Source organism: Phlebotomus papatasi, chromosome 2 (assembly GCF_024763615.1).
Source record: "Phlebotomus papatasi isolate M1 chromosome 2, Ppap_2.1, whole genome shotgun sequence".
NCBI lineage: Eukaryota > Metazoa > Arthropoda > Insecta > Diptera > Psychodidae > Phlebotomus > Phlebotomus papatasi.
The window spans coordinates 2,521,839-2,547,056 of NC_077223.1; the positions used below are offsets into that span (position 1 = coordinate 2,521,839).

Sequence of the window (25,218 nt, forward strand, 5' to 3'; positions counted from 1 at the left end):
AAATTCCAAGACCTTTCTAATGAGCACAAACATGACCCCATTCGCTTGATAAATGCGCTCTCTAGTGTCTTATTAACCTTTGGACTTTAAAAACCGTTATTAATTATGATTCAACGGTATTTTCGTCTAAGGATGAAATGTCCGCCTGGATAATCTCTAAAACATATCCAAAAATAAAAAACATCGCACGACGCGGTTTCGAGAAATCGCAAGAAAAATATGGTTTTGGAGGTGAAGGAGAGGGATGGGGGAGAAAATGAGGGGAATGTTAACGATCCTTGGGTCGACTTATGGGGGGGGGGGCCCGAAGGTTCCAAGTCGCTATCTCTAACCGTTTGGCCTCTAGAGCTGGCGACATCTGGACGGACAGACAGACAAACAGCGTGGCCGTTTCTAAGCCGTTGCGGTGTCATTGCCTTCTGGGTCTTTGTCACTGTTAGAAGTTGAAGAGCCGAGATAGCCAGTCCGATCTAAACCGTAAAAGAAGAATGAAGTGTGGACTTGGGTCTCTCGAAGGAATCTGGCTAGGTGCTAGAAGGTATGGCTGCTAGTTCCTTAAGAGAGCCCATTCCCGATAAATTCTTCCAACCGAATCCGACCGTTAAGCGGTCTTCAAGCTAGAGGTTTAGCCCAGTTCCCGAAGGTATCAAAATCCAAAATAGCAATTTTTTTTTTGGTTTTTCAGAATCCATAGATTCATTTGACTTAAATAATCTAATCCTAAATTAAATTTCATTGAAAAATCTTGAGTGACAAGAAATTATGGTAGTTAAGCCATATCGCTAAGCCCTAGGTGTGAAGCCGGTAAATTTTGTAATTTATTCGTAAGGTTTGGTCAATCAAACAGAAATTTACGGGCAAATGTTTTTAAAGGAACTAGAAATGATCGTCAAGTGCTCAAGTTACGAACAAAGTTTTCGAAAAAGTACAAACTTTACGAACTATTTTATGGGTTATACGATTTACTAGAATTTTGTAAGTCCCAGTATGTAAGTCACAAACATTTACGAATAATTTTACGAAATACTTTTTTTCCGTGTAGTGATTTTGAAGTGAAACTACTCAACTACTCTAGCTATAATCTTGTATTATCACGCTTTATGATATAGTTTAGTAGTTCAAATGGCATGAGATTTGAGTATTTGAGGCACTGTACTTTAATTTATGGATAGTTTTTGCTCAAAATTTTCTAATCTTCCTTCTTCTTTCCTCGAAGCTTCCTATTGTCCATTGCTATTATTGCCCATGGGAAAATATTTCAGAATTTTTATAAATTGTTAATGCGCAACTTTTCATTATGATATATTTTCTAAAACTGGTCTATATCGAGAAGTTTATTTACAATTTTGAAAAATAATTTTGCAAAGTAGTAGAACATTTTTAAAGGTATTTAAATTATTATGAGAATTATGATTAACAACTCTCCAAGTGTTTAAACTTCAGGCTCCTTATGATTTGTTCTTGATTTATCTAAGGAAGTTTGTAAAATAAGAAAATCTTGTATTTGAAAATCTATTTTGTAATTTTATCTTTATCTCTGTGAAGAATAGAGGCCATTGTAAACTTTGTATTTGACCTGATATAGTGCAGAACCACTGTGATTAAATCTATTCACTGTTAACCATGGGAAACTGTTTTGAATTTTAGCAGAGCACACAAAGGGAAATTCGCAGAGCGTTTTTGGCGGGAAACTGAAGGACCATTTGCACAGAGAGTTCACAATATGGTTATGGTTTTGGGGGTTGGTGCTAAAAAAGGGGTCACTCAGCAACGGAAATAAACATTTTACACCGAGCGAGCCAAGCTCCAAAAAGGCGGGAAATTGATGTACTTTCCAACCCGTTCTCGTGACTTTTTGGCCCGGAAAAAAATGGAGACACGGTAGTTCACTCTCAAAACACCCAACCACCCCCTTCTTCTCCACTCTCGGAGAAGAACAAGCAAACTGTACCACCCTCTCAAATGTTTAATCAATTCTGCAAATAATTTTCTCTGATGTTTTTCTTTGTCGGAAAATGCACTCAAACTATTCTTCTGGCATTTGCTCAAGGTAACGAGAAAAACCTCCCTTGCACCAGGGGACAGTTTCACAATGTTTTGAACGGGGGAGGAAAAAAGGCGCCAAAGGAGGACGGACAAAAAAACACCTGGCCAGGAGGAAACTATACCTCGTGGCTTTGCTATCCTTTCCACCAGCACAAACTGACACGATGTTGTTGGAAGAGTTGTCGGGAGAGCGTTTATGTTGTCTGTTGCTGTGGTGCTTTCGATCCTATCGCATGTGCTCTATATTTGTTGTCTCACTCATGCCACCCACAAAAGAACTCTTTTTTTCCGTTCAGTGTGACGTGATGGCTTGGAAAAATTACCAGGGTATGGCACAAGTCAATTTCCCACAAAAAGGGTATCTCAATGGCATAATACTTTGGTAGTTCCGGTTGTTCCGCTTGTTCCGGAATACGAAAAGCTTATTCGAAGATTAAATTTACTCAGGATAATGTACTTTGCTATGCTCTCTGTGGGTAGGAGTGGAAAACGAATAACGAAAGTATATTGAATGCCTTTGGTTGGATGATCAAAGGGTTACAAAATACTAATTTTAAGTCTTAATTTGACTTTTTACGTGTCTTTGATGTAATTGGAAACAGTGTTTGAAAATTATAAAAAATACAATAATAATCTCCTGAACATTTTTTTTAGTACATGACTGTTCTCAAGTGCTTCTTCATTATCATGTTTTCTTTGTGTTGGTTCTTGTTTCGACTGTTTGGCGGTTTTAGAACACGGCGAGGACTGAGGAATACAGTCGTGAGAAGCATCAACACGAAGAAAAGTCGATACCGCAGGAGGACATTAGAACAGCGATGTACTAAAAAATCTGCAGGAGGAAGATTTCCCATTTTCATTTTGCATTCGAGCAGCAGGGGGTAGCAATTCTGATAAAATGTGAAGCTACTTCTCATTTGGTCTCATTCTTGCAAATTTCTAACTCATTTTAAGTAATTTACATTAAAAAAAATTTTTAGTACATTGAAAAAAACAAGAACTAGGGCAACGTGTGGTATTTCGGGACACTCTTTAGCACTTTTAAGTTTCAAACAGCATAACGACTTATCAAATTTTTTTTTTCTTTGTTGATACAAATATTCATGTTCCTTATGCTATTCAGAATAAGATTCTTATCGAAAAATGTTGAAAAATGCATCATTTTTTATACAAAATAGTAAAAAAATGTAAAGAAGTAAGAGTGGTATATTTCGGGACAGTTGGGTATTTTGGGACAGACAAAAGTGGCTGTTATGCAAATAAATTTCACCGAGCCTGATTATTTGTTTAAATTTGTTTAAATTTCACTTGTAAAGTGAATTAAATCGTAAAAAACTAAGCACTGTTTGTGTTGACATCTGCAAAATTGATCACACTGAAGGTCTTGTAAAAAGTGAAATGTAACACTTACAATTCACGCGTATTTCACGCTTTAAATTAAATAAAATTTCAGAACTTTTATGGTCATCTGATACGTAAAGAGCTTAATATTTCATATAGAACTTAAATATAATTAGAAAACAAACATTTATAGGATTTTTGATGTATCCCAAAATACCCATATCATGTCCCGAAAACCACCTTGTCCAGAAATACCACACGTTACCCTATACGAAATAAGCTATCGATTTTTAATTTGTAATAAACTAAGATATGTTAAATTAAAGATTTTCCGGCGATAGCCAGTGGGAATGAAGTCACCTCAAGATTAAAAACACTTTTTTATTCTTCCCCAGAGCTTTCGGTCCGGATAATGACATTCTTCAGCGGTCGACTAAACTATGTTTCTTGATTTCTTGAGGATCGTTTGTCTTATTCACAATAATATAAATCATCACTATCAGGAACTATCATTTGGGACGGTTTTTTTATATTTTCTCTAAACTGTGTGATCTAATTTCTAATTTTTGATACACAAACTCTTTTTTCCATGCAATTTAACGCTTATACAGTAGAGTGTCCCTATAGGCCATCCCTCTATAGTCCACAATTTATCGACCGTTGATTTCAAAACACTGATTTTAAGTTAGGTTATGTTTTTTAGTATGCGACATGCATAATTATTTTAATATTTTTGGCAAACTTTATTAAGTAGTTGCGATAATTGTGATCCACAATGAAGAGAGCAAGGACAAGTACCACAATCGCAAAGAAAGTGGAAGCCGTGTCGAGCAATTTCAATACTAAAAATCGTTGATAATTTTAAAAAATTACATGGACTATAGTGCGACCCAAGTGTCAAGTCTGGAACCAAATATGGACTATAGCGAGACTCTACTGTACTAACATATGCGCTAAATTGAATGGAAAAAGAGTCTCTGTATCAAAAATTAGAAATTAGACCACACAGTTTTGGGAAAATATTTAAAAAAAAACCCTTCCAATTTATTTAATTTATTTATTTTATTTGACTTTATTTGACATATTTACATCATAATGGTTCCGGCACAGCTTTTAGATCGAGAAAATTTCATAAAGTCGAAATTCGCATCCCTTTCTTTCTCAAATCTATTGTATCAGTCTATCCCATTCTTTCGCACTCTTCTTCTTCTTCTTTTAAACATCATAGGAAATTAAATTTAGCTCAATGGAATTAAAAGTTCGAAAGAATGAGATAGACATACGCAAAACGTTTGAGAGAGAAAGGGATGTGAATTTTGATTTCATGAAATTTTCCTGATCTAAAAGGTGTGCCAGAGCTATAACAAATTAAATTTAGCTCAACCGAATTTAGAGTGCGAAAGAATGAGACAGACACATGCAAAACGTGTGAGAAAGAAAGAGATGTGAATTTCGATTTCACGAAATTTCCCTGACCTAAAAGGTGTGCTGGAGCCATTAATTTATGTTTTTTAAGATTTATGGCTCCGGCACACCTTTTACGTCAGGAAAATTTCATGAAGACGAAATTCTAATACTGTTCTTTGTCACACAGTTTGCACATGTCTGTCTCATTCTTCCGCACTCTTCTTCTTCATTTGAAAATCATACCAAATTCAATTTAGTTCAATCTAATTTTGAGACCGAAAGAGTCGGATAGACTTATGCAAACCTCATGAGAAAGAAAGGGACGCGAATTTTGATTTCATGATATTATACCGAGCTAAAAGGTGTGCTAGAGGCATTGGGAATTATTTTTAATCATTGAAAATTTATGGCTATATTTCTTTTATAATTATTCGTTTTTAACAAATTCAATTAAATTACAGTAAATGATTTACAGAAATAAAATAAGAAAAACGTTGAAGCTTGTTTTTGTTTTTTTTCTATTTTAAATTTTTTTCTTTCTCTATTTTGAGAATTTCAACTATCTCAACTTTCTGCTGTTCTTATGCAAATGTAAGTCTTATTTAATTAGTGAATAAATTTAATAAATTGATTGGAACAACAATCTAGAGATATTCAATACAATGAAATACCCCTGAATTATTAATTGATAAAGTAACCTTATTCTAGGTCATTCACTTGAGAAGATATAATTATCAAATTAAATCTATTAAAGCTTGAAATGAAATCGATTTAGTGATGCTTTAAATATACCAATTATTTTCACAAACTTTGTTATTCTGGAAATAAGTAGAACGATTTTGAATTAAAATTTGGTTTATTTAAAAGTTCTTCAGAGTACTTTATATTTTAATCCATTTAAAGAAAGAAAGTTTGAGGTTATGCAGAACCTAACCTAGAAAAGTAGTTAAGTTAGATAATTTTCAAGCTGAATGTAAGGATCCAATGTTGTTTTCTAATTGAGGAACATATATATTCTGTAGTGTTCAGAGCTTAAAAAAAGATTTGAATAATATATGAAATTGATTGATTATTATTTGAATTGTACAAACTGCAGTTGGGCTAACTACTGCTCTTTCCTACATTAGTTTTGCTAGCGATGCATTGCTGCAAGATGTTTGCAGCACTGAGAGAAATCCGAAAAAGTTAAAATAACATTCCGGAAATGTTAATTTTACCCTGCAGTATTAATCCGAAATCGGTGTAAATATTACCCTTTTTAGGTGTATTAGGGGTTAAAGGTACCCTTTTTTATGTTAATTTTACTCTTAGAAAAGGTGTAAAATTAAAATTGAAAAATGTTGATATATTTTTACACCTAAAAAGTGTTAAATTTCTGTGGAAAAGTTGTTAATGGCACCCTCTTTTTTTCTCAGTGAATGAATTGACACATAAATAAAATGCAGGTAGTACAGTTTCTGATCCAATAGACGACTTGTTGTAATTTTATAAGGTCCATAAGGGAGACCGGGGTAGAATTAGCCACTAAATGAAATTTTTCATTGTGCGTAATTTGTACAAAAAATGTTTGTATGAGGTTGATAAATATTTCAATGAATAGTAAGTATATATTTAGAATAATGAGTGGTTTCCTCAATATTCCTTTGAAGGAAAACTATAAGATACCACTATCTACAGTAGAGTCTCGCTATAGTCCATATTTGGTTCCAGATTTGACACTTGGGTCGCACTATAGTCTATGTCATTTTTTAAAATTATCAACGACTTTTAGTATTGAAATTGCTCGACACGGCTTCCACTTTCTTTGCGATTCTGGTACTTGTCCTGGCTCTCTTCATTATGGATCACAATTATCACAACTACTCAATAAAGTTTGCCAAAATTATTAAAATAATTATGACAACATTGCATGTCGCGTACTAAAAAACATAACCTAACTTAAATCAGTGTTTTGAAGTCAATGGTCGATAAATTGTGGACTGTAGAGCGATGGACTATAGCGGGGTTCTACTGTAGTACTATACGTGGCTAATTCTGCCCCGGTCTCCCCTATACTTCAAACTAGAAAGAAAAACCTTTTGAAAAGTAATTTTTATTCAAGCTTGATTAAACATTTTTCTTATTGAAAAATTACGAGATTTTCTTACATAAAATATGCCTTTAATTTTTGAGGTTAAGCTTAACATAACCTCAAAAAGTTTAAGAGAACCTGTTGGACAAATAAAGCATTAAAATCCAATTTCTTCTACTTTTGCTAATTCTTATTTTAGAAACTGGATTCAATCTTGATTTTATAGCCTTATTTGGCTGACAGATTAATTTAGAAAATATATGGTTATGTTAGCCCTAACCTCAAAAATTCAAGGCACAAAATTATGTGGCGGGAACTCTTAAATTACCATTTTTCTGGTCAAATAAATTAAGAAATAATGCCAAGGCGTAATAAAAACAGAAACAATCAACAACCAATGCGATACTACCTCAAAGATATATTCCGCCCCTATTCTGCTTTTCCCTAAAGCTTCAATTTTCCAGCTGAGAAACCCCTTAGTCCTAGATCAGCCAAATTGTCACAAATTGCAAATTTTGTCCTTTAATTCATTTGCCATACCCTTACCTCCCTTCGCACGTGTAGTATCCACTGAAACTACCGCTCACGAAAATTTTTATATGCCCTTCGCAATTCGCCACTAATGCAAATTGGCTCATTTAAATTTATTTCCACGTGATGAATAAAAAACAAAGTCATACCCTCTTCGAAAGTTTATACTCTGTCCCATTCGCTCTTTCGTGCTGCCAAAAAAAGGGGAGAGTTCGCATTGGATCCCCCGAAGCTCATTTTGGATGTAGAAAGTTTATCGACTACAGACATGACATGGTGATATATATGTAATAATAATAATAATCATATCAAATGGACAAAGGGACGTGTCTTTGGGAAGTATCTTTGCCATGTAGAACACAGAATATCGGAACGATGGGGAAAAAGTTCAAATCAAACAGTAGCGTGCAAAATTCCAAAGAATTCCATTTCCTAAGGAACTTTCACTGAATAACCTGAAAGCTTTTCATAGAAATATTTTCATCTAGCTTTCATCATCTATCATTTACAAGGGGAACAGCAATCGATAGTTGTTTTTAAGCTGCTTTGGAAGGATTGCGAAACGAGCCAGGAATTTTGTTAGGAAATCACTTTACACTCCAAGAGGCAATTAAGGATTTTCCTGATTTTCCAAATGGAAAATGCATTTGAATATTTGTGAATTGTTGATTTTGGGGAATTTGATTAAAATTTGCCTTGTAGAATTTTGTACAAATTCGTGGAATGGATGCAATTCAAAGTCGTCTTTTAATTGAATTTATCCTTTGAAAATGGATCTAATGCGTTATGCATAGTTTGAATTTATGGAGAAGTATTTTAGTGTACTCAGATTGTGAAAAGTTGTTTCATGTTTTTTTTAGAATTCGAAAAATATGTGCTTTCGAGATGTAATTTCCTTGAAAGTGTATTACAGACAAAAGTTGATTGAAAATTGAGTGAATGTCCACTGCCGTCTTAGCTCAAGATTCGTACAATTTTCTAATAATTCATTAAAACTAATTCGTGTGCAAAATTAGCAATGTGAAAGCTCATTTGATAGTTTGTTTTTCATTTTAACAAACTATTAAGAAACTTTTATTAAAAAAATATTCTGTGTGTAACCTATCATTTTAAGTATTTTGTAATCTACCTTCAATAATTTTTGCAAATTTACTGTCAAAAGTTTGCTAATTTGAATATTGTAAGAATTTATCTCTTTTCCCTTATTATTATTATTATTATTATTATAACTAGAAAGCACCTTCAAGTGCTATTGATGATTTTTCCAAATAAAAGTTATGTGCAAAGCCTATTATAGATCCAAATCAAACACATTTTTTAAAAGATATTGATACTGGCCTGGACCACAAACAGTAAAAGATATTGGCTTTCGGTATGTGGTAACCCTCCTTATAATTAAATGTCATCTCCAGACAATTTTCATGTTTTATTTTATTTTGAAAACAGTTCCTATAATTTTATTTATTTATTTTTTTTTTTGAATATGTTTTGGAAGCAGTCAAAATAGTCAAAAGACAGAACCACTTTGCAGGACCTATTTTTCAACCAATTTGCTTAATTTTAGATTTTTTTTGAAAAGCCTTGAAATTTCGAACCCGATTGCATCGGACTTAACACTAAAAGACCGGTCAAATTGACCGATATAAAAACTTTTTAAATTTAACACATATTTAAACGGTATAATGTCGCTATCAAACTTTTTGAATTTCTTAAAATATTCATGGAATATAGGAAATTTTTGGTATATATTATTGAAATTTCGAACCCGTTTGCATTGAATTTAATCGATAAATTGATAAATTAAATAAAACTTTTGGGAAATTATTTTTTACTTGAGCTTAAGTTCGTTTTCGAGCTAGAGGTCAAAAGGTAAGAGATATAGACTAATGGTCTTGATGACCCCTCCATAAGTGACATTATCTCAGACGGCCTTTATTCCTTTTACCCTCAACACCCTTCTGTCCTTTAGAAACCATGATTCTTTTATTATGTAGACAACGGATTTAGTGATACGTTGCATAAAGGAATTTTGGGAATTAAAAAAAAAAAAATTCACTTTTAATTTTGAAAAATACTTATTCAATACATGCGAAAAATTTTAATATGAAAAAATTCAAGAAAATACTTATTCTTAGAAAATAACAAGAAAATAAATTAACTTATGTTTGTGTCTTGGAATAATGTTTTAGTACTTATTTTACTTATTATTTTTTTTTTGTTTTTTATATTTATATAAATTTATATTGAATAGAGCTTTTTGTGCCTAAAATTCTTTGAATTCTTTTCTTTATAAAAAAAATATTGAAAATAATTTAATTGTTTGAATTGTACTAATTTTCGTTTATAAAAAAAAGATTGAATAGGATTATTTGTAATTACATAAAGCTGAGTTCTTTTTTTATAATCTAATATTAGAATTAATCTTTTAATTACAAAGTATTTTAGAATTTAAGTCAAAACAGTAGTGTAGTGGTTTAAATTTTTTTAAATGAAACATTCTAAAAAACAATTAATCAACTTTTCATTCCAATTCTAAATCAAAAAATTGCGTAATTATAGTATATAGTCTTAGAACCAATTAGTACTAAAAAACAAAATAATAATAAATAGAAAACAAAATTGTTAATTGGTTAAGTAGTGAAATATTATTAAGAAGTTATGAAACACTTTCATATTTTACTTACCAAATTGCTTTTTTAAACTTACCTAGAATGTTTTCCCTTTAAAAAAATGAGCAAGTTTTCGTTTTTAGTACAAATATTTTATTCATTGCTCGATGAGGATCAATGAACATTCATTTGGAAGGTTATCTGTAACCGCCGTGTAAATGATATATTGTTAGCTAAATAAATATTCATTTAGTACACTGTTTTAGAACTAGCGCCACGGTACAGAATTCTTTCAAATAGGCAATATTGAACAGTGCTATATTTTGACTTTATATGTATATTAGCTGAAGTCAAAATGGTAAATTCGATCTAATTCGAATCTAACGCTTCGATCCTGAAGAAGATCCCATCCAGGATCGCAACGCTGGCAAAATAAAGTCAAAATGAAGAACAAAAATTAGATGGAATTTCCCACTTTGATTTCAGCTATTATAAACACTTTTACGTTTCTTGCGTGACTTTATAGTGTATAAATTATAAAATCTCTCAGTTTCTGTCGTTTCTCTATTCTATGTACTAAATATTTTCAAAGTACTAAATGTGTTCTAAAACATTTATATCGACCCCAGTCCCTAAATTTATTTCAAAAAGAGTAATAAATTTCACGATTTTTTGCACACTAGCCGAATTGTGCAGTGTACTAAATTCTTAGTACTTTCCCACTCACGAATTTTCACATTAAATGGATAAATTTGCACTCGCCTGTACTCATTAAAAATCTTGTAGCATAATCAAGAAAATTATCGTGCACAAGTGAGTTGATTATTGAATCTCTAACTCAAGTGATTATAGCCAATTCTCAATGGGATAAGAAAATTGTGGATAGAGGCAATGTTCTTTGCATGAACTTTTAGATTTAATTAGCACAATTTGCACGCTACTGTTTATGGAATGACATATCGTGTGTTCGATACATTTTATCCAAAATTTTGCATGCTTCTTGCGGATTTGTGGTAAGAAAATCCATTCGATTGATTTGAAGGTGCGAATTTTTGCTGTACTAAAAATGTCTAAAATGTTTTTTTTAAGATAAAATGCATTATATGACCTTCACAATGCTCTAGAAGTTATTTATTTGGGTATTTTGCATAAGCGCAATGGCTTTGCATGTCAATACTGCGACAAATTCCTTTTTGTGCTATTTTGAAGACAAATTGAATGCATTTTGTCTCCGCAAGAAGCAGAAAGTCAGCCAGAGGAAGGGCAAAAGTGAAAGAAAAATTCAAAGTTCAACGGTTGGAAACGTTCATGTTTTCTCATAATAAAACAGCTCTCCATGGCATTTTTTGTGGCTCTGTTTTGATTTTTTTTTACAAAATTGATAAGAATGTAGAGACAAGCACCAATTTTTCCTGATACCCTGATTTCATGTCACCTTCTCACTTGGTCTCGCCATGCTGCTTGGCCAGGTGGCTCTTGAGGTGTCCGGATTGGGTGAATCCCTTGCCGCAAGCATCACATTGATAGGGCTTCTCACCCGTGTGAGTCCGGAGATGGGTTTTGCACTGGGTGTTCTTGGGGAACTCCTTTCCACATTCTGGGCACTTGTACGGACGAACGCCCGTGTGCTTCCTCATGTGGACCTTCAAGGATCCCGATTGCACGAAGCGCATCCCACATTCCGGACACACAAAGGGCTTCTCACCCGTATGGGTCATCTGATGGCTCTTCAGCGTTCCCGATTGGGAAAATCTCATGCCGCACACCGAGCATTCGTATGGCTTCTCCCCAGTGTGGGTCCTCAAATGGCACTTCAAGTTCTTGTCATGGGCAAAACCCTTCCCACACTCCTGACACAGGAAGGGCTTCTCGCCCGTGTGAACCGACTGATGGCGCTTCATGGTCTTCAGATGCGAAAACCGAAGCCCACAGGTTGCACACTCATAGGGACGCTCTCCGGAATGAACCCGGAAATGCTGCCGAAGACGCGTCAAGAAGGGAAAACACTTTCCACAAACTGGACACTCATGCTGCTTCCCGCGAGTCTTCAGCTTTCCCTCCAGTTCCTCGACACCTTCAGAAGATTGTTCACCAGGAGATGCTTGACCTCCTGAAGTAGTTGAATCCCCCGAAGATGCATATTCTACTTCCGTTGGGGTGGCTGCCTTGGATCCCTCTTCCCAAAATAGATCAGTTGTTTTCTCCAGGAATCTAAGAAAATCACATATGAAGGCTTCCTTCTATATATTCTTCAATATGATTAGCTAGGGAATGTGTCCTACGTTACACATGTGAAACACTAAATAGAACTTGAAAGGTTAAGGAAAAAGTTATAGAATTCTTCCGGGCACCTGATCGGTTACTGAATGATAAGTTTTATTTGCTATCAGACCGTATGATCGGTTAATGATCATTTGCTAAGCGGTCAAATGATCTGATCTACAGATTTTCTATCCAACGTCCTTTGCTTGATTATCCTCCGTCATCAAACAATCAGATCGGTTAACAAGTGATCAGATTACGAGATATCAACAGCCTGATCAATTAAAGCGTGATAATGCAACTTGGTTGATAGATAACTGATCATGTTACCAAATACCACCGTGAACGATAAGGCGCCATGATTGACTTAATCGATTGATATACGTGATAATGATCTGATCAGCAGATCACTTATCAGATGACCTGATAACGTGGTACGTAACCAAAATAATGTTAATGGTTGGCAGTAGTTTAGATTACCAAATCTTATTGCGAATGACCACGCATCGTGATAGACTTGATAGATTGATAAACGTTGAAACGATCTGATCAGCAAATGCTTTTCTAGATAACCTAGTAAGGTTATACGTAACCAAACAATGTGAACGGTCGACATTTGGTCAGATTACGAAATTTTATCGTAACGATACGTAAGGCGTCATGAAAGACCTGGTGAACTGATAAACGTTTAAACGATCTGATCAGCAAATTATCTTGTAGATGATCTGGTAAGATGATACGTAATCAAACAATGTGAGTGGTTGGTATTTGTTTAGACTACCAACTCGTATTGTGAATGACCAGGTGTCGTGATGCGCTTGATCAATTGATAAACGTTCAAACGATCTGATTAGCAGATTATCTTGAAGATGATCTGCTAAGGTGGTACATAACCAAACAATGTGAGTGGTTGGCATTTGTTTAGATTGCCAAATCATATAACCGATAAGGCGCCATGATAGGCTTTGTGAATTGAAAAACGTTCAAACGATCTGATCAGTTGATCATCCATCAGTTGACCTGGTAAGGCGGTACGTAACCAATCAATGTGAGTGGTTGGCATTTATTTAGATGAACAAATCTTGTCGTTAACAATGAGGTATCACGATAGGCTTCATGAATTGATAAACGTTCAAACGATCTGATCAGCAGATCCTTTTATATATGACCTAGTAAGGTTATACGTAACCAAACATTGTGAACGGTCGGCATTTGTTTAGATTACTGAATCATATCGTGGACGACCAGTCGTCGTGATAGACTTCATAGATTGATAAACGTTCAAATGATCTGTTCAGCAGATCCTTAGTCATCAGGTGAGCGTCGGTGTATTGAGTGCAATCCAAAAATGAAACACACAAATTAACAGAGCTTTCGTCAACTATCGTGTCTTCTTCAATGGCTGTTGAAAATGTTGAAACAATGTGAACGGTCGACTGGTAATATCACCAAATCTTATCGTGAACGACCAGGCGCCATGAAAAGTTTGATAGATTGATAAACGTTCAAATGATCTGATCCTCAGATCCCTTTTCAGATGTCCAGGAAAGGTTGTACGTAACCAGACAATCTGAATGGTTAAAATGTGATCAGATTACTAAATCTGATCTGTCAGATCGACATGTGATGAGGTGATGACATCTGTTGATGAGCTTTGAGTGTTCGATGAAATGATCTAATTGGCTGTTTGGCACCCTCAGGCAGAACATAGTTTTAGGGTTGACTTACCCTATGTTCTCCTTGCCATCTTCCTGGAACAAAGGTGTCAAGATAGCCTCTTCCTGTTCCATTGGGATCTCAGCAAACTTTTCAGGAGGCAAATTTCCAACAAATGGACTGAAGGCCTGCATCTCCAGGAAATCCCCATTGCCTGGGAATGCGCATGGATCCACCATCTGAGCAGCTATATCAAGCTTGGCACTTTCCGGAAAGACAGCTAATTCAAAGTTGCCTTGATCTCCTGCAATTTCATTAGGGGATAGTTTCAAGTCAGAGAAATCCGAGGATGGTTCATCTGAGAAGCTCAATTCAATTGGTGCGTTGTAGTAGAGGTCCGAAGGTTGAATGATGATTCCATTGTCGGAATCTGGACTAAGTTTTCCAGGTTCAGGCGGAGAATGGGTAGAAAGTGAGGGATCAGCAAGTAAGGCAGTAAAACGATCAATCTCATGACGACGAACATGACTCTTGAGACTGCACGGCTGAGTGAAACTCTTTCCACATTCAGGACAGACAAAGGGACGCTCCCCAGTATGGGTCCTCAGATGAGCCTTAAGATGAGCAGTTTGGGCAAAAGCAGCCGGGCATTCAGTGCACTGGTAGGGCTTCTCCTTCGTATGCGTGCGGATGTGCTGCTTCAGGTGACCCATCTGATTAAATCGCTTTCCGCATTCTGGGCACTCAAGCCTCTTTTCCCCGGTGTGCGTTAGGATATGCACCTTTAGCTGACCTTCCTGGGTGAACCGCTTAAGGCACTCTTGGCACTGGTAAGGTTTCTCACCAGTATGCAGACGCATATGAATGCGCAAAGTTATGGCTTGGGTGAAACGTTTCATGCACACCTTGCATTCGTGAGTTCTAGGCTTGTTGCTAGTATTGTAGCGCCTAGCCTTGAAGACTTCCAAATGACTACAAGAATATATAAAGAAAAAGAACACTAAAGGATTGAGTTTAAGGTAGGGTACTCAAAAAACAATTTAACTTCTACGATTCAGCAAATATTTATCAATTTCCCACACTTTGCGGCGCAATATGCAACCAAAGTCCTCTCAAACATTGGATTTCCCGTAATGGAATACTTGATAACATTTTTTCGAGAATTCTTTTGGCCTTATCGGAAGTGACTGCAGATCATACTGCTCTCTATCTTTTCTTATCAAATATTTGGGCTACCGTGGAAGCTGGCTTTTACAAGTGGAGTACCAGTTTAAGTCTGATTAGACTGATACCGATTGTACCTAGAAGGCACACTCCACATTGATTTGTAAGCAGAGATTCTTTCCTATCTAAGTTTGTGTGGTTCGATGGGAAATCCAACCTTGTGAGATCAGGCTTAAACTTTAAATGTCTGCGTTTTGACACTATTAAATCACGAGTATGATTCTTGACAAGCATCGATTTTCGTGGTGTGTGTCTACTTGTCAATTCGTCCGTTTCTACATCCTTAAAACGCTTTCAAAGGGAAAACTAAAAAGATATCGACTATCGGTTTTCGGTGGACAGGCTACTAGAAGTTGATGAAGTAATTTTTTACTTCCTCCGACTTCCCAGGCTCAAAGGGGTCAAAAAATTAACTAAAAAATTGTCCTAGTTCCGCTTCTAATTATTTGACTTTGTTGTATGAAGGTGATATACAAAAGTCTCGCGATATATTAAAACTGTTCTAACTAAGATCAGTCAAGACCTTTATATCTACGGATTGTACTCCTCTCTTGATTATCCCGTAAATTCGGGTGACTTTGTCTCCTGCCGGTGACTTTGACGCCCTCCTGTTCGTAAGCTTTTCTTTACTTCTAGAACTTAAAGATGATCTTGACCGATCCGACTTACCATTTCTGATCGGTGAGAACAGTCCTTAACATTAGAATTAAAGAAAAGCTTACGAACAGGAGGGTGTCAAAGTCATCTGCAGGGGACAAAGTCCCCGCTCTTACGGTAACTATATCTGAGTTATTGTCGAATAGTCAATTTTCGTCAAAGGATCAAGTGTCACAGTACCCGTTCCTTGTTGCAAGGGCCCTGGGTTCGAATCCCTCACAGTGGTTCAGAAGTTTTTCTGGTGTTAAAGGTATTTGAATTTGGTAAACCTAACAGCACTTGACTCCACGGGGTATGTGACTTACGTAGGGTATGGGGCGAAAAGGATAACACTCAGAAAAAAAAGAGGGTGCGATTAACTTTTTTTCCTCGTAACTTTAACACTTTTTAGGTCTAAAAATATATCAACATTTTTTAATGTTAATTTTACACCTTTTTAAGGGTAAAATTAACATGAAAAAGGGTAATTTTAACCCCCAATACACCTAAAAAGGGTAATATTTACACCTTTTTTGGATCAATACTGTAGGGTAAAATTAACATTTCCAGAATGTTATTTTGACTTTTTCGGATTTCTCTCAGTGAAGTGACCTCGAAGTAAGGGTAATTCGTATTTAATTCCAACCAAAAGAAATATATTAAAAAACTTAAACAAACTGATGTGATATTTCAATATTAAGCCTATATCAAGATTTCATATCACTGAGAAAAAACGAAGGTGCGATTAATTTTTTTCCTCAGAACTTTAACACTTTTTAGGTGTAAAAATATATCACCATTTTTTTTAATTTTTACACCTTTTTAAGGGTAACATTAACATGAGGAAGGGTACCTTTAACCCCTAATACATCTAAAAAGGGTAATATTTACACCGATTTTGGAACAATACTGCAGGGTAAAATAAACATTTCCGGAATGTTATTTTAACTTTTTCGGATTTCTCCCAAGTGATGGTAGAAGGTACATATACTAGTAGCAGAACTGGTAGCAGAATCTAGACAGAAAGACTGAACCTCTCTTGATTCAAGGGGTGATTCACAGACAATTAGAATGGCTCGAGTTCCCCGTGGGTTTCCAGAAAAAATACATGGGTTCCCCGAGTTCCCTGGAAAAACACAAGAATTCCTCGAGTTTCCTGAAAATAATATATCGACGGCTGCATTCCATACTATTCTAAGTCGAATTAGAATTATATTACTCCGAGAGATGTTGTTCCTGGGACCTAGATCTACAACTGGTGAAAATTTGGTGGTCATCCGGCGTTCGGGTAACGAGATATTCAATTTTTTTGAAAAAAAAATTACACGGGCAGAATGGGAGATCGCCAACTTCAAATGGCTCTCCTGAAATGTTGTGATTCTGAGATAGAATAGTATGGAATGGAACCGTAGATATGTGAAAGTGGTTGAACAGACTTCTGTTCACTTGGGCTGTAATTCCAAGAAATTTTGTGTTTTTGCACATAGAGCGACAATCAGAACTAGTGATTCCCAACCCGCAATTTAACAATTCAAATTTATCAATTTAACAATTACAGTAGAGTCTCTCAAATCTGAATCTCTTAAATTCGAACGCCGTTTGGATTCAAAATGTCAATTGTGAGGTTATGTAAGAATGTTCGTATTCTAGGTGAATGAAAATAATATTTATGTGCTTCTTCCTGAATGTTTGCATACATTATTATTGTATAAAATGAAAAGGAAGTATGTTACCACTAAAACTTGCGAGAAAGTGCGAGAATTTGAATCAAAGTACAATTTAATCTTACACAAATTTCGTTAGTTTTGAAAAAATCGTTCGAATTTGGGAGGTGAGAAATGTCAAAAATACCCTCCGAGCGTTCGAATTTAGGAGACTCTACTGTAAATCAATTTTATTTGTCGCTTTAGGAGCAGGTTAGGGTATAGGTAGCGACATCTAGGGTCCGAAGTGAGACTCCTGACTCCCTCCTCTCATGCTGAAATATCCACTTTTCCCAAAGAATACTCTTTCAAATATTTAATAAAAATATAGAGATATCTAAGAAGAAGTATGGTTAGTTCCTGAAACTCGTGCCACAGAGAGTCGCTCTTCCTTTTCTGAAGAATTCTGATTGGTGTTGTGATACCAATTTAGGCAAATTAATAAAGTACCGTACTCTAAAACCAGACCTAGACCTGGTAGCATCGTCTTCTATTAGTATCGTCCCCGTGGGTTCCCCGTAGACCTGATGAAGAGGACATTCATTCTCGAAACGTCGTAGAAAATAAAAATCATGAAACAAAATGACAAGATAGAACTTCTCCAGAGAAGATATTAACCACAAGGAAGACAGAGGAACCGGATCCATATGAGCAGCATCCTTGCCGGTTTCAGCCTTGATCCTGGGAGTTCGGAACTTCAGTAGATTCGCTTGCACGTCCGGAAACTGATGCTGCAGCAGATGATGCTTGAGGGAGCTAGCCTGGGCGTACTTCTTCCCACACTGCCTACACTCGAACGGTTTCTCCCCCGTATGGGTCCGAAGATGGGTCCTTAGCTGAGCCGGCTGCAAAAAAGACTTTCCACAGTGGTTGCAGGCAAAGGGCTTTTCCCCCCGATGACGTTGCATATGGACCTTGAGGTGACCCTTCTGCATGAAGCGCTTACCACAGAGTGGACAAACTTCCATCCGTTCCCCATTGTGCGTCCGGAGATGCACCTTCAGTTGACCGGCCTGCACAAACCGCTTCCCGCATTGATCACACGAGAACGGTCGATCCCCCGTATGTGTCCGGAGATGGACAGTCAAGGCACCGGATTGGGTGAAGCTCTTGCCACATTCCTGACACTGGAATGGTTTCTCTCCTGAATGGATCATCAGATGACTCCGCAGACCGGACTTATCCCGGAAGTTCCTGTTGCAAAGTGGACAGATGAACTTACTGCCACCAAGGGTAGCCTTAAGTTCTTCCACCATCTCCGCAAAATCACTCTCCTTCGACGTGGAGCTGGAAGACATCTCCCAAATTGGGGGGCCCTTTGTTAGGTTACCATGCGAACTTTTGGCAAATACCCTGGAATTTATAACAAAACTAACCTGTCCTTAACAAAATCCACCTGATCGGGATTCTCGGGGCTACACTCTAGAAATGCCATCATAGAGGGATGGGAAGGAATTGTGAATTCTGGGAGGAAATCACAAGAAAAGCAAAAGAGGAATGTATCACAACAATATCAGATATCACGGATATCACTTCGTTTTGACGTCTTAACTTGTTTAGTACAACTATTGTCCGCTATGCAGCTCTCCCATCTTACGGAGAGAAACCTTTCAACTACCAAAAGCTCAACCGTCATTTTTGCTCAACTCAGAGGAATTCATTTACCCAAGTTTTGATAAGAAGTTGGAGAAGGCTTTCAATCTTCGCACAAACTCTGACCTCGAACACTTGATATTTTTCCTATTTTTCCCATATTCCTTTAGTGAATCTGCAAGGGCATTCTGTAACAGCATGACAATGTCATATGACAAAATGCTTTATAGAACTTATTACAATGGCCATTCGGTGCTCATTGAGCTTTAATGTTGTCCTGTCCTCAAATTTGTCATATGAGATTGTCATATTGTTACAGAATTCCTCTACTGACCTGATTTTTTCAGGAAATGTGTGACACGTCAGATTCACTAGAATGTTCGAAGCTAGAGTACACACGAAGCTTGAAAGCCTTCCTCTACCTTCTCAAAATCAATTTAACCTTTTATTTAATTAAAAACACATACAAAATCATGAAAAATTTATTAAAACTTCTTAAAAACAGAGAAATATAAAAAGAGAACATAACCTCAATGCTAATCACTACGCCATGGTCTCCAGATTTCCCGCTTTTTCTTACGACGTTCGAAGATCTTCCTTCGGATTCGATCAAGAATCATCTGACTGGCCTTCCCGGATGATCTTTTGGTCTTCTCAGCCTCTTCCACATCCCGATGCAATTGGACAATCTTCTCCGTCAAATCTGGGTACTTGTGCATTAGCTGGAGACTCCTGAGGAACTTCAATGCTTCCTCAGTGCAGTACTTGAAGCCATCGTTGAACTCTTTTGAATTTTCCTTCGGGATGTCCATGGCTCTGCCAGGAGATTGTCACCAGGGTGCTGGTCTGAATGGTACTAAATGGGATCTTCTGGATTTTTGAAAGGCGTCTCATGAGAAATTCTCACGAATCAACCTATCTAAAAATAGACACCACTCCTCAGGGCGTCAAGAGTGAAGAAAGTCAACATGTGGCTTGGTACTTTTCTCCAGATCCTCCAATCATCTTTTCAAATGGGGGAGATGCTCTTAGCTAGAAATTTCTGGGGATGGTGGGAGGTTTTAGGAAATTGCAATGAATATGAAAAAATCATTCCCAGGGTTTTATACAGCAAGGGAATTGTGAGACTTCCATCGAGATGACTTTTACAATAAATTCTCATGAAATACTTGGGAATTCCCTCACGATCAGTTTTTAAAGAGGGGAAATTTATATGGATTTTGCATAAAAATATAAATTTGAAGATGCTGTTTTTACACTACTTTCAAAAATTGGTACTAAACCGATTATACGGGATTCTGTAGGGCCCAAATAGATCCAGACTGATCTTCAAGAATATTTAGCTTGAAAAATCAAACAGTAAAGATTTATCCCAAACTATGATACACTGAGGGTTGATGATCATCGATTAGACATAATTACATAAATCAAAATTCGTAAATTTTAATTAAAATCAAATTTATGCAAAGGAACTCTAACCGATCATCCTAAGCCCGTGCCTTATGGCTTTGGGATAAATACTTATCATTTATCAATTACATAAATTATATTAATATCTATCACGTTGATTGCACAGAATCAGTAATATCGGAAAACTATTAAAAAACACAAGAAGGAGAGATAAACGGCAGCAGGACTCCAATAGGAGTGCGTGTTCCTGCCGCTGAATCGCGTCAAGGAAGAAGAAAAAAGTTATGCGAAATAAATTCAAAAGAAAAAAAAGAAAAGAACAATTCATATATAAACCATTAAAAATGTGGAAAAAGAATTAATAGAAAAGGTAATGTAAATAGCCAGAAAAGATGAAACTAAAGAAAGGCCCGTGCAGGAGGATCAAAAAGAAAGACTTGAGGAATGAGCACCAAGAGAGTGAAGCGCAAAACAGGATTTACTGTCAACAATTACAGGCTATATTCTCAAGGATCAGCCTGAGTTTGCTTATGCCCTAGACACACATACGGCTTAAGCCGAGAGACGACTTAATGGAAAATGATGGAAATGCAGTTTAACCATTATTTCTAATATAATTACACTATGCCGTCTCTCGGCTAATCCTCAGGTCTGTCAAGGCCCTTAGGCTCTATAATCTTGCCATATGACTTAATGTCTCTAAATTATCATAAACCAAGATTTTTTGAAAAATTTAAACTGAAGATTGGATATTATGGGCAAAGGATCCATTAGTCGGTAAGAGATATCGACTTCCGGTCTTCGAGTATACCCCGTAGTACGGACTTCAGACCTAAGACTTAGCAATCTGGCTTAACTCCTTTAATTCCTTATCAGACACGATTTTTTAGAAAATTGTTGTTTAAGATTGGATTATAAGGGCAAATGATTCATTAGATTTTGAAAAATCATTAAAATTTCTTGTTATTTAGTTTTTTTCAGGCCTTCGGGAACTAAGCTAAACCTCTAGTCTGAAACCGGCATAAGTCACTGTCATCTAGGACAGCCTTTTTTCCTGTCCCTACTATACCCTCCCTATATCTAAAAAACTATGTTTTTCGGTTTATTTCGAAAACGACTCCTAGATTTTTTTTTGTATTTTGGAATATGTTTTTGTCGGTATTCAAGATGAATATTAGAACAACTATGTTCGAAAAACATTATAGTATCGATTTTTCGAAAGAAAAAATTAAATCATTTTAGATAGTCTATTCTCAACCGATTTCCTTAAATTAGGATTTTGTGAAAAGCCTTAAAATGTCCAACCCGACAGGATCGTACCCATCAGTTATGAATCGGTAAAGTTCCCGTAATTGATCTATCTTTCTATAATATTTTTCAAAAATTTTTATGTGTTCGAAAGCTTGTAACACGCTTAGAGGCCAAACGGTAAGAGATACCGACTTCCGGTCTACGATAACCCCCATAAGTCAATATTATCTAGGATCCATAGAAAACCCTAAGAAAATAATAAAATTGCAATTTTTTCAAAGTTGTTGGAAAATGATACATTTTTGGGACAAAATTTTGATTTTAACGTACTGTAAAAATAGAAAAATTGTTTTTTTAAACAATTCTTTTAGTTCAAGCAGAAGATAATTTAATGCTGAAGAGAATAAGCCTTTATTTATTGCGATCAGCCCGTAAGTTATTTTTTTAATCTGTCCCGCAAATTCGAAAAAAATGTAAAAATAGTGAAAACGCAGCTCAAAATTTTGGATATTCGCTTTAACGTTTGCAAATCTGCTCGGACCTTTTTTGCTTTTATCTCTGTATCTTCAAAAATACTTTGAATGGACTTTTGAAATTTTTGTGGTATACTCTTGGATAGATCATCTATCTATTTAAAAAATTAAATTGATAAAAAATAAATTGAAAAATAAATTGGAATAAATGGATCAATTGTGGAGCTCAGAGGCAAAATGACACATATCCTATGCTTTAGCTATAGGATATGTGTCATTTTGCCTCTGAGCTCCACAATTAAAAATTTAATCTATAATTTCAAAAAAGAGTTTAATCAATCTGTTAAGATTTCTAAATGATTAGGTAATATTAAAATTTGGTGATACAAATGAACTTTTCTCGATTGAGTGATGTTCCCAGGTAGGGCTAAGTGCGACACCTTTGAATTTAGAACAGCCTTGAAATTGGAATTTTTTTAAAATTTTTAAATGAAATTGAACCATATAATGATGTAATTTAGCTTCTGAATCATTTTGTGCAGCTAAATTATATCATGATAAGGCTCAATTTTATTTAAAAGTAGGAGAAAATTCCCAATTTCAAAACTACCCCAAATTCAAAGATACACCCCATTTCAATCTATCGAAACTTTCAAAAATATCCCAGTTTGTCAGGCTTTTAACAAGTACTGATTTTCAAAATAAAGTTTTTTCTATGTAGAAGAGGATAGGGTAATTTCATGAATGCATTACTTTCGAAGATACTATGTGGCCATAAATAATTTTTTACGTTTGATGATGTATATTTTTAAATTACAATTTTTATATTTTTAGGCGTATTTCTGTTTTAAAAAGACGATTTTGAATCAAAACATATTGAAAAGAATGACTAAAGTTTGGCAAAAGTTCGAAATTTAAAGGTTAAAATCTTTCTTTTAATTTATTTAGATTTGAAATTAATGCACATTTGGAATTTCTGTTGAATAAAGAAAATCAGCTTTAAACGCCTAATGAAAAATTTACTTATTGGGACCAATAATTAGAATAACTGTTGGAAAGATTTGTAAGATTGCGTAGAAATTGGATAAAAAATGAAAATAGAAAGTAACATAAAAATTGCAATAATTAATAATAAAAGAAAATAATTTGATAATTCCTAGACAAAGAACATTAGTAGGGAGAAGTGGGGTAACTTTGAACTGGGGCACCTTTGAAGGTTATTTTGCTCTATTTAAAAATAAGAGAAAAGTAGCTTTTTCAAATGTGCTCCCGTTCAAAGGTACCACACTTCATTGTTATGTTTTTCTTTTTCAAGAAAGCATAAAATTAAAGAAAATAAATTTTAATACAGATTCATATGACTTTGAAAAGTTTGATTTAGGGTCGAAGGAAAACCTTTCCGACAAGGAACTCTTATTGACGCTTTTGTGAAAATCTTGAAATTTATTAATTGTATCTAATAAAATTTAAGTAAAATGACGTTTCTTCATTAATCTACGTTCTTCGATAAGGATATGTGTTCAAATTTAGTATTCCGAATAGTAAGGGAAAGTACTATCCCTTCGAACGTTCATGCCTTCGAATAATCTGAATTTTCTTTTATTTTTCCTAGATACTTATATACAATTATCAATGATAATTGATGATAAACTAACTAATATTTAATAAAATTGTGTAAATCTCTTAGGAAAAATAAGAGAAAATTCACATTATTCGAAGGCATGAACGTTCGAAGGAAGAGTACTTTCCCCTACAGATTATGGTGTCAATAGGTGTTCCTTTCATCCTAAGTAAAAATAAGTAAAAGTTCAATAAAAAAAATCAGTGCGAATCAGAAACATGTCTAATATGGAACTTTGAGATTTCCTAACAGTTTTAGATATAAAAAGAAAATACAACGAAGAAGGCCTTTCGAATGTAAAGTCTTGTACTTCTTCGTGGTTTTCTTTTATTCTTTGACCATCTGAACGAGTGAGAAAACCTCAAAATTCCAAATTAGGGTGAAAGGACACCTATTGACCCTTTAAGAATCGTGTCAGGACCTATTGACACCCTACTCTGTGCCCTTTGGAATACGAAACTTGAACACTTATCCCTATCGAAAAATGTAGATTAATGAAAAACGTTATATTACTTACATTTTATTAAATACATTAAATAAATTTCAACATTTTGACAAAAGTGTCAATAGGGGTTCCCTGTTGAAGAAGTGTTTATTCGACCCTAGGTATGATTCCGAACTACCCCATTTTAGCCTACTTGAATTTTTTGTTGATTCTAAAAATTTTGTCTATTTGAACGAAAATTGAACGAAAAGCGTAAAACTTTAACGAAAGATTAGTTTAAATTAAATGTCAAATTTGAAAATAACGGTCTGAAAAGCCAAAATTTGCCAATTTAAAGGATATTGCGTCAGAATTTGGGATAATGTAATAAACTCTACTCAAATTAAAGCCCCTTCTCCTAATTCATTTGCAATTTCGCAGTCAACAGTCTTCAGCAATTTGCAATCTGAGAGTAATTTCAGGAGAATTGAAAGAAAACAATGCCAAAGAACATAACACCAGTAGAAATTGCTTGTGCCGCAAAATGACTCACTCTGTTGGCTCTTGACCAGAAAATCCAGAGAGGAAGTCCAAAACAATTCTCACAAGTGCTAAAAATTTAATGGGAAATCGTGAGATTCTGGGATGAGGAAGTGACTGGGAATACTTTGGAAAAAGTTGAAGAACATGCTGAAGAAATTGCGCATGACAAATTATTATGTTACGATTTGATCCTGGTCCCGATCAATTTTCCACACATTTGACTTCTTCTGGCTGATAATTTCCTCAGAGGTGTTTTGGTCAAATAAGAGAACTGCCCAAGGTTTTTTTTCTGTCGATTGGGCAGAAGAATTTGTCTGATGTCAGCAAAAATCGCGGGGCAAACAGATGCGTATCAATTTTGGTTTCTTTCTTGAATTACTGTTGCTTCAGAATGTCGTATCGAATTCAATTCGATGC

General features: G+C 35.3%; 2 protein-coding genes across 3 annotated transcripts in view; both read right to left on the reverse strand.

Annotated features, from left to right (window-relative positions):
* LOC129802155 (uncharacterized) overlaps positions 1–2,204 on the reverse strand; it is a 123,804-nt gene extending 121,600 nt beyond the window's left edge. The window contains exon 1 of one of the 2 annotated variants that reach the window (XM_055847754.1): positions 2,169–2,204. The gene's annotated coding sequence lies outside the window, so the exon portion shown is untranslated. Of the gene's footprint in view, positions 1–1,576 lie in introns of both variants that reach the window. The other variant, XM_055847753.1, reaches the window with a different exon arrangement.
* A 9,089-nt stretch (positions 2,205–11,293) lies between these two features.
* On the reverse strand, positions 11,294–19,044 carry LOC129802151 (zinc finger protein 791-like). Its single transcript, XM_055847749.1, has 4 exons — positions 18,863–19,044; positions 18,105–18,773; positions 13,996–14,895; positions 11,294–12,216 (listed from the first exon to the last, which is right to left on the reverse strand). The coding sequence occupies exons 1-4, from the start codon at positions 18,922–18,924 to the stop codon at positions 11,445–11,447; spliced, it is 2,403 nt and encodes an 800-aa protein (XP_055703724.1). The 5' UTR covers positions 18,925–19,044; the 3' UTR covers positions 11,294–11,444.
* Positions 19,045–25,218: the final 6,174 nt, after the last annotated feature.

Excerpts from the sequence above, each read along its gene's own strand:
- LOC129802151 (XM_055847749.1), bottom strand. The coding sequence starts at position 18,924 with ATGATGGCATTTCTAGAGTGTAGCCCCGAGAATCCCGATCAGGTGGAT. Across the intron at positions 14,896-18,104 it reads GTTCCTCTGTCTTCCTTGTG|TCATTTGGAAGTCTTCAAGG; the intron begins GTTAATATCTTC and ends ATATTCTTGTAG. Across the intron at positions 12,217-13,995 it reads GATGGCAAGGAGAACATAGG|ATTCCTGGAGAAAACAACTG; the intron begins GTAAGTCAACCC and ends TGATTTTCTTAG.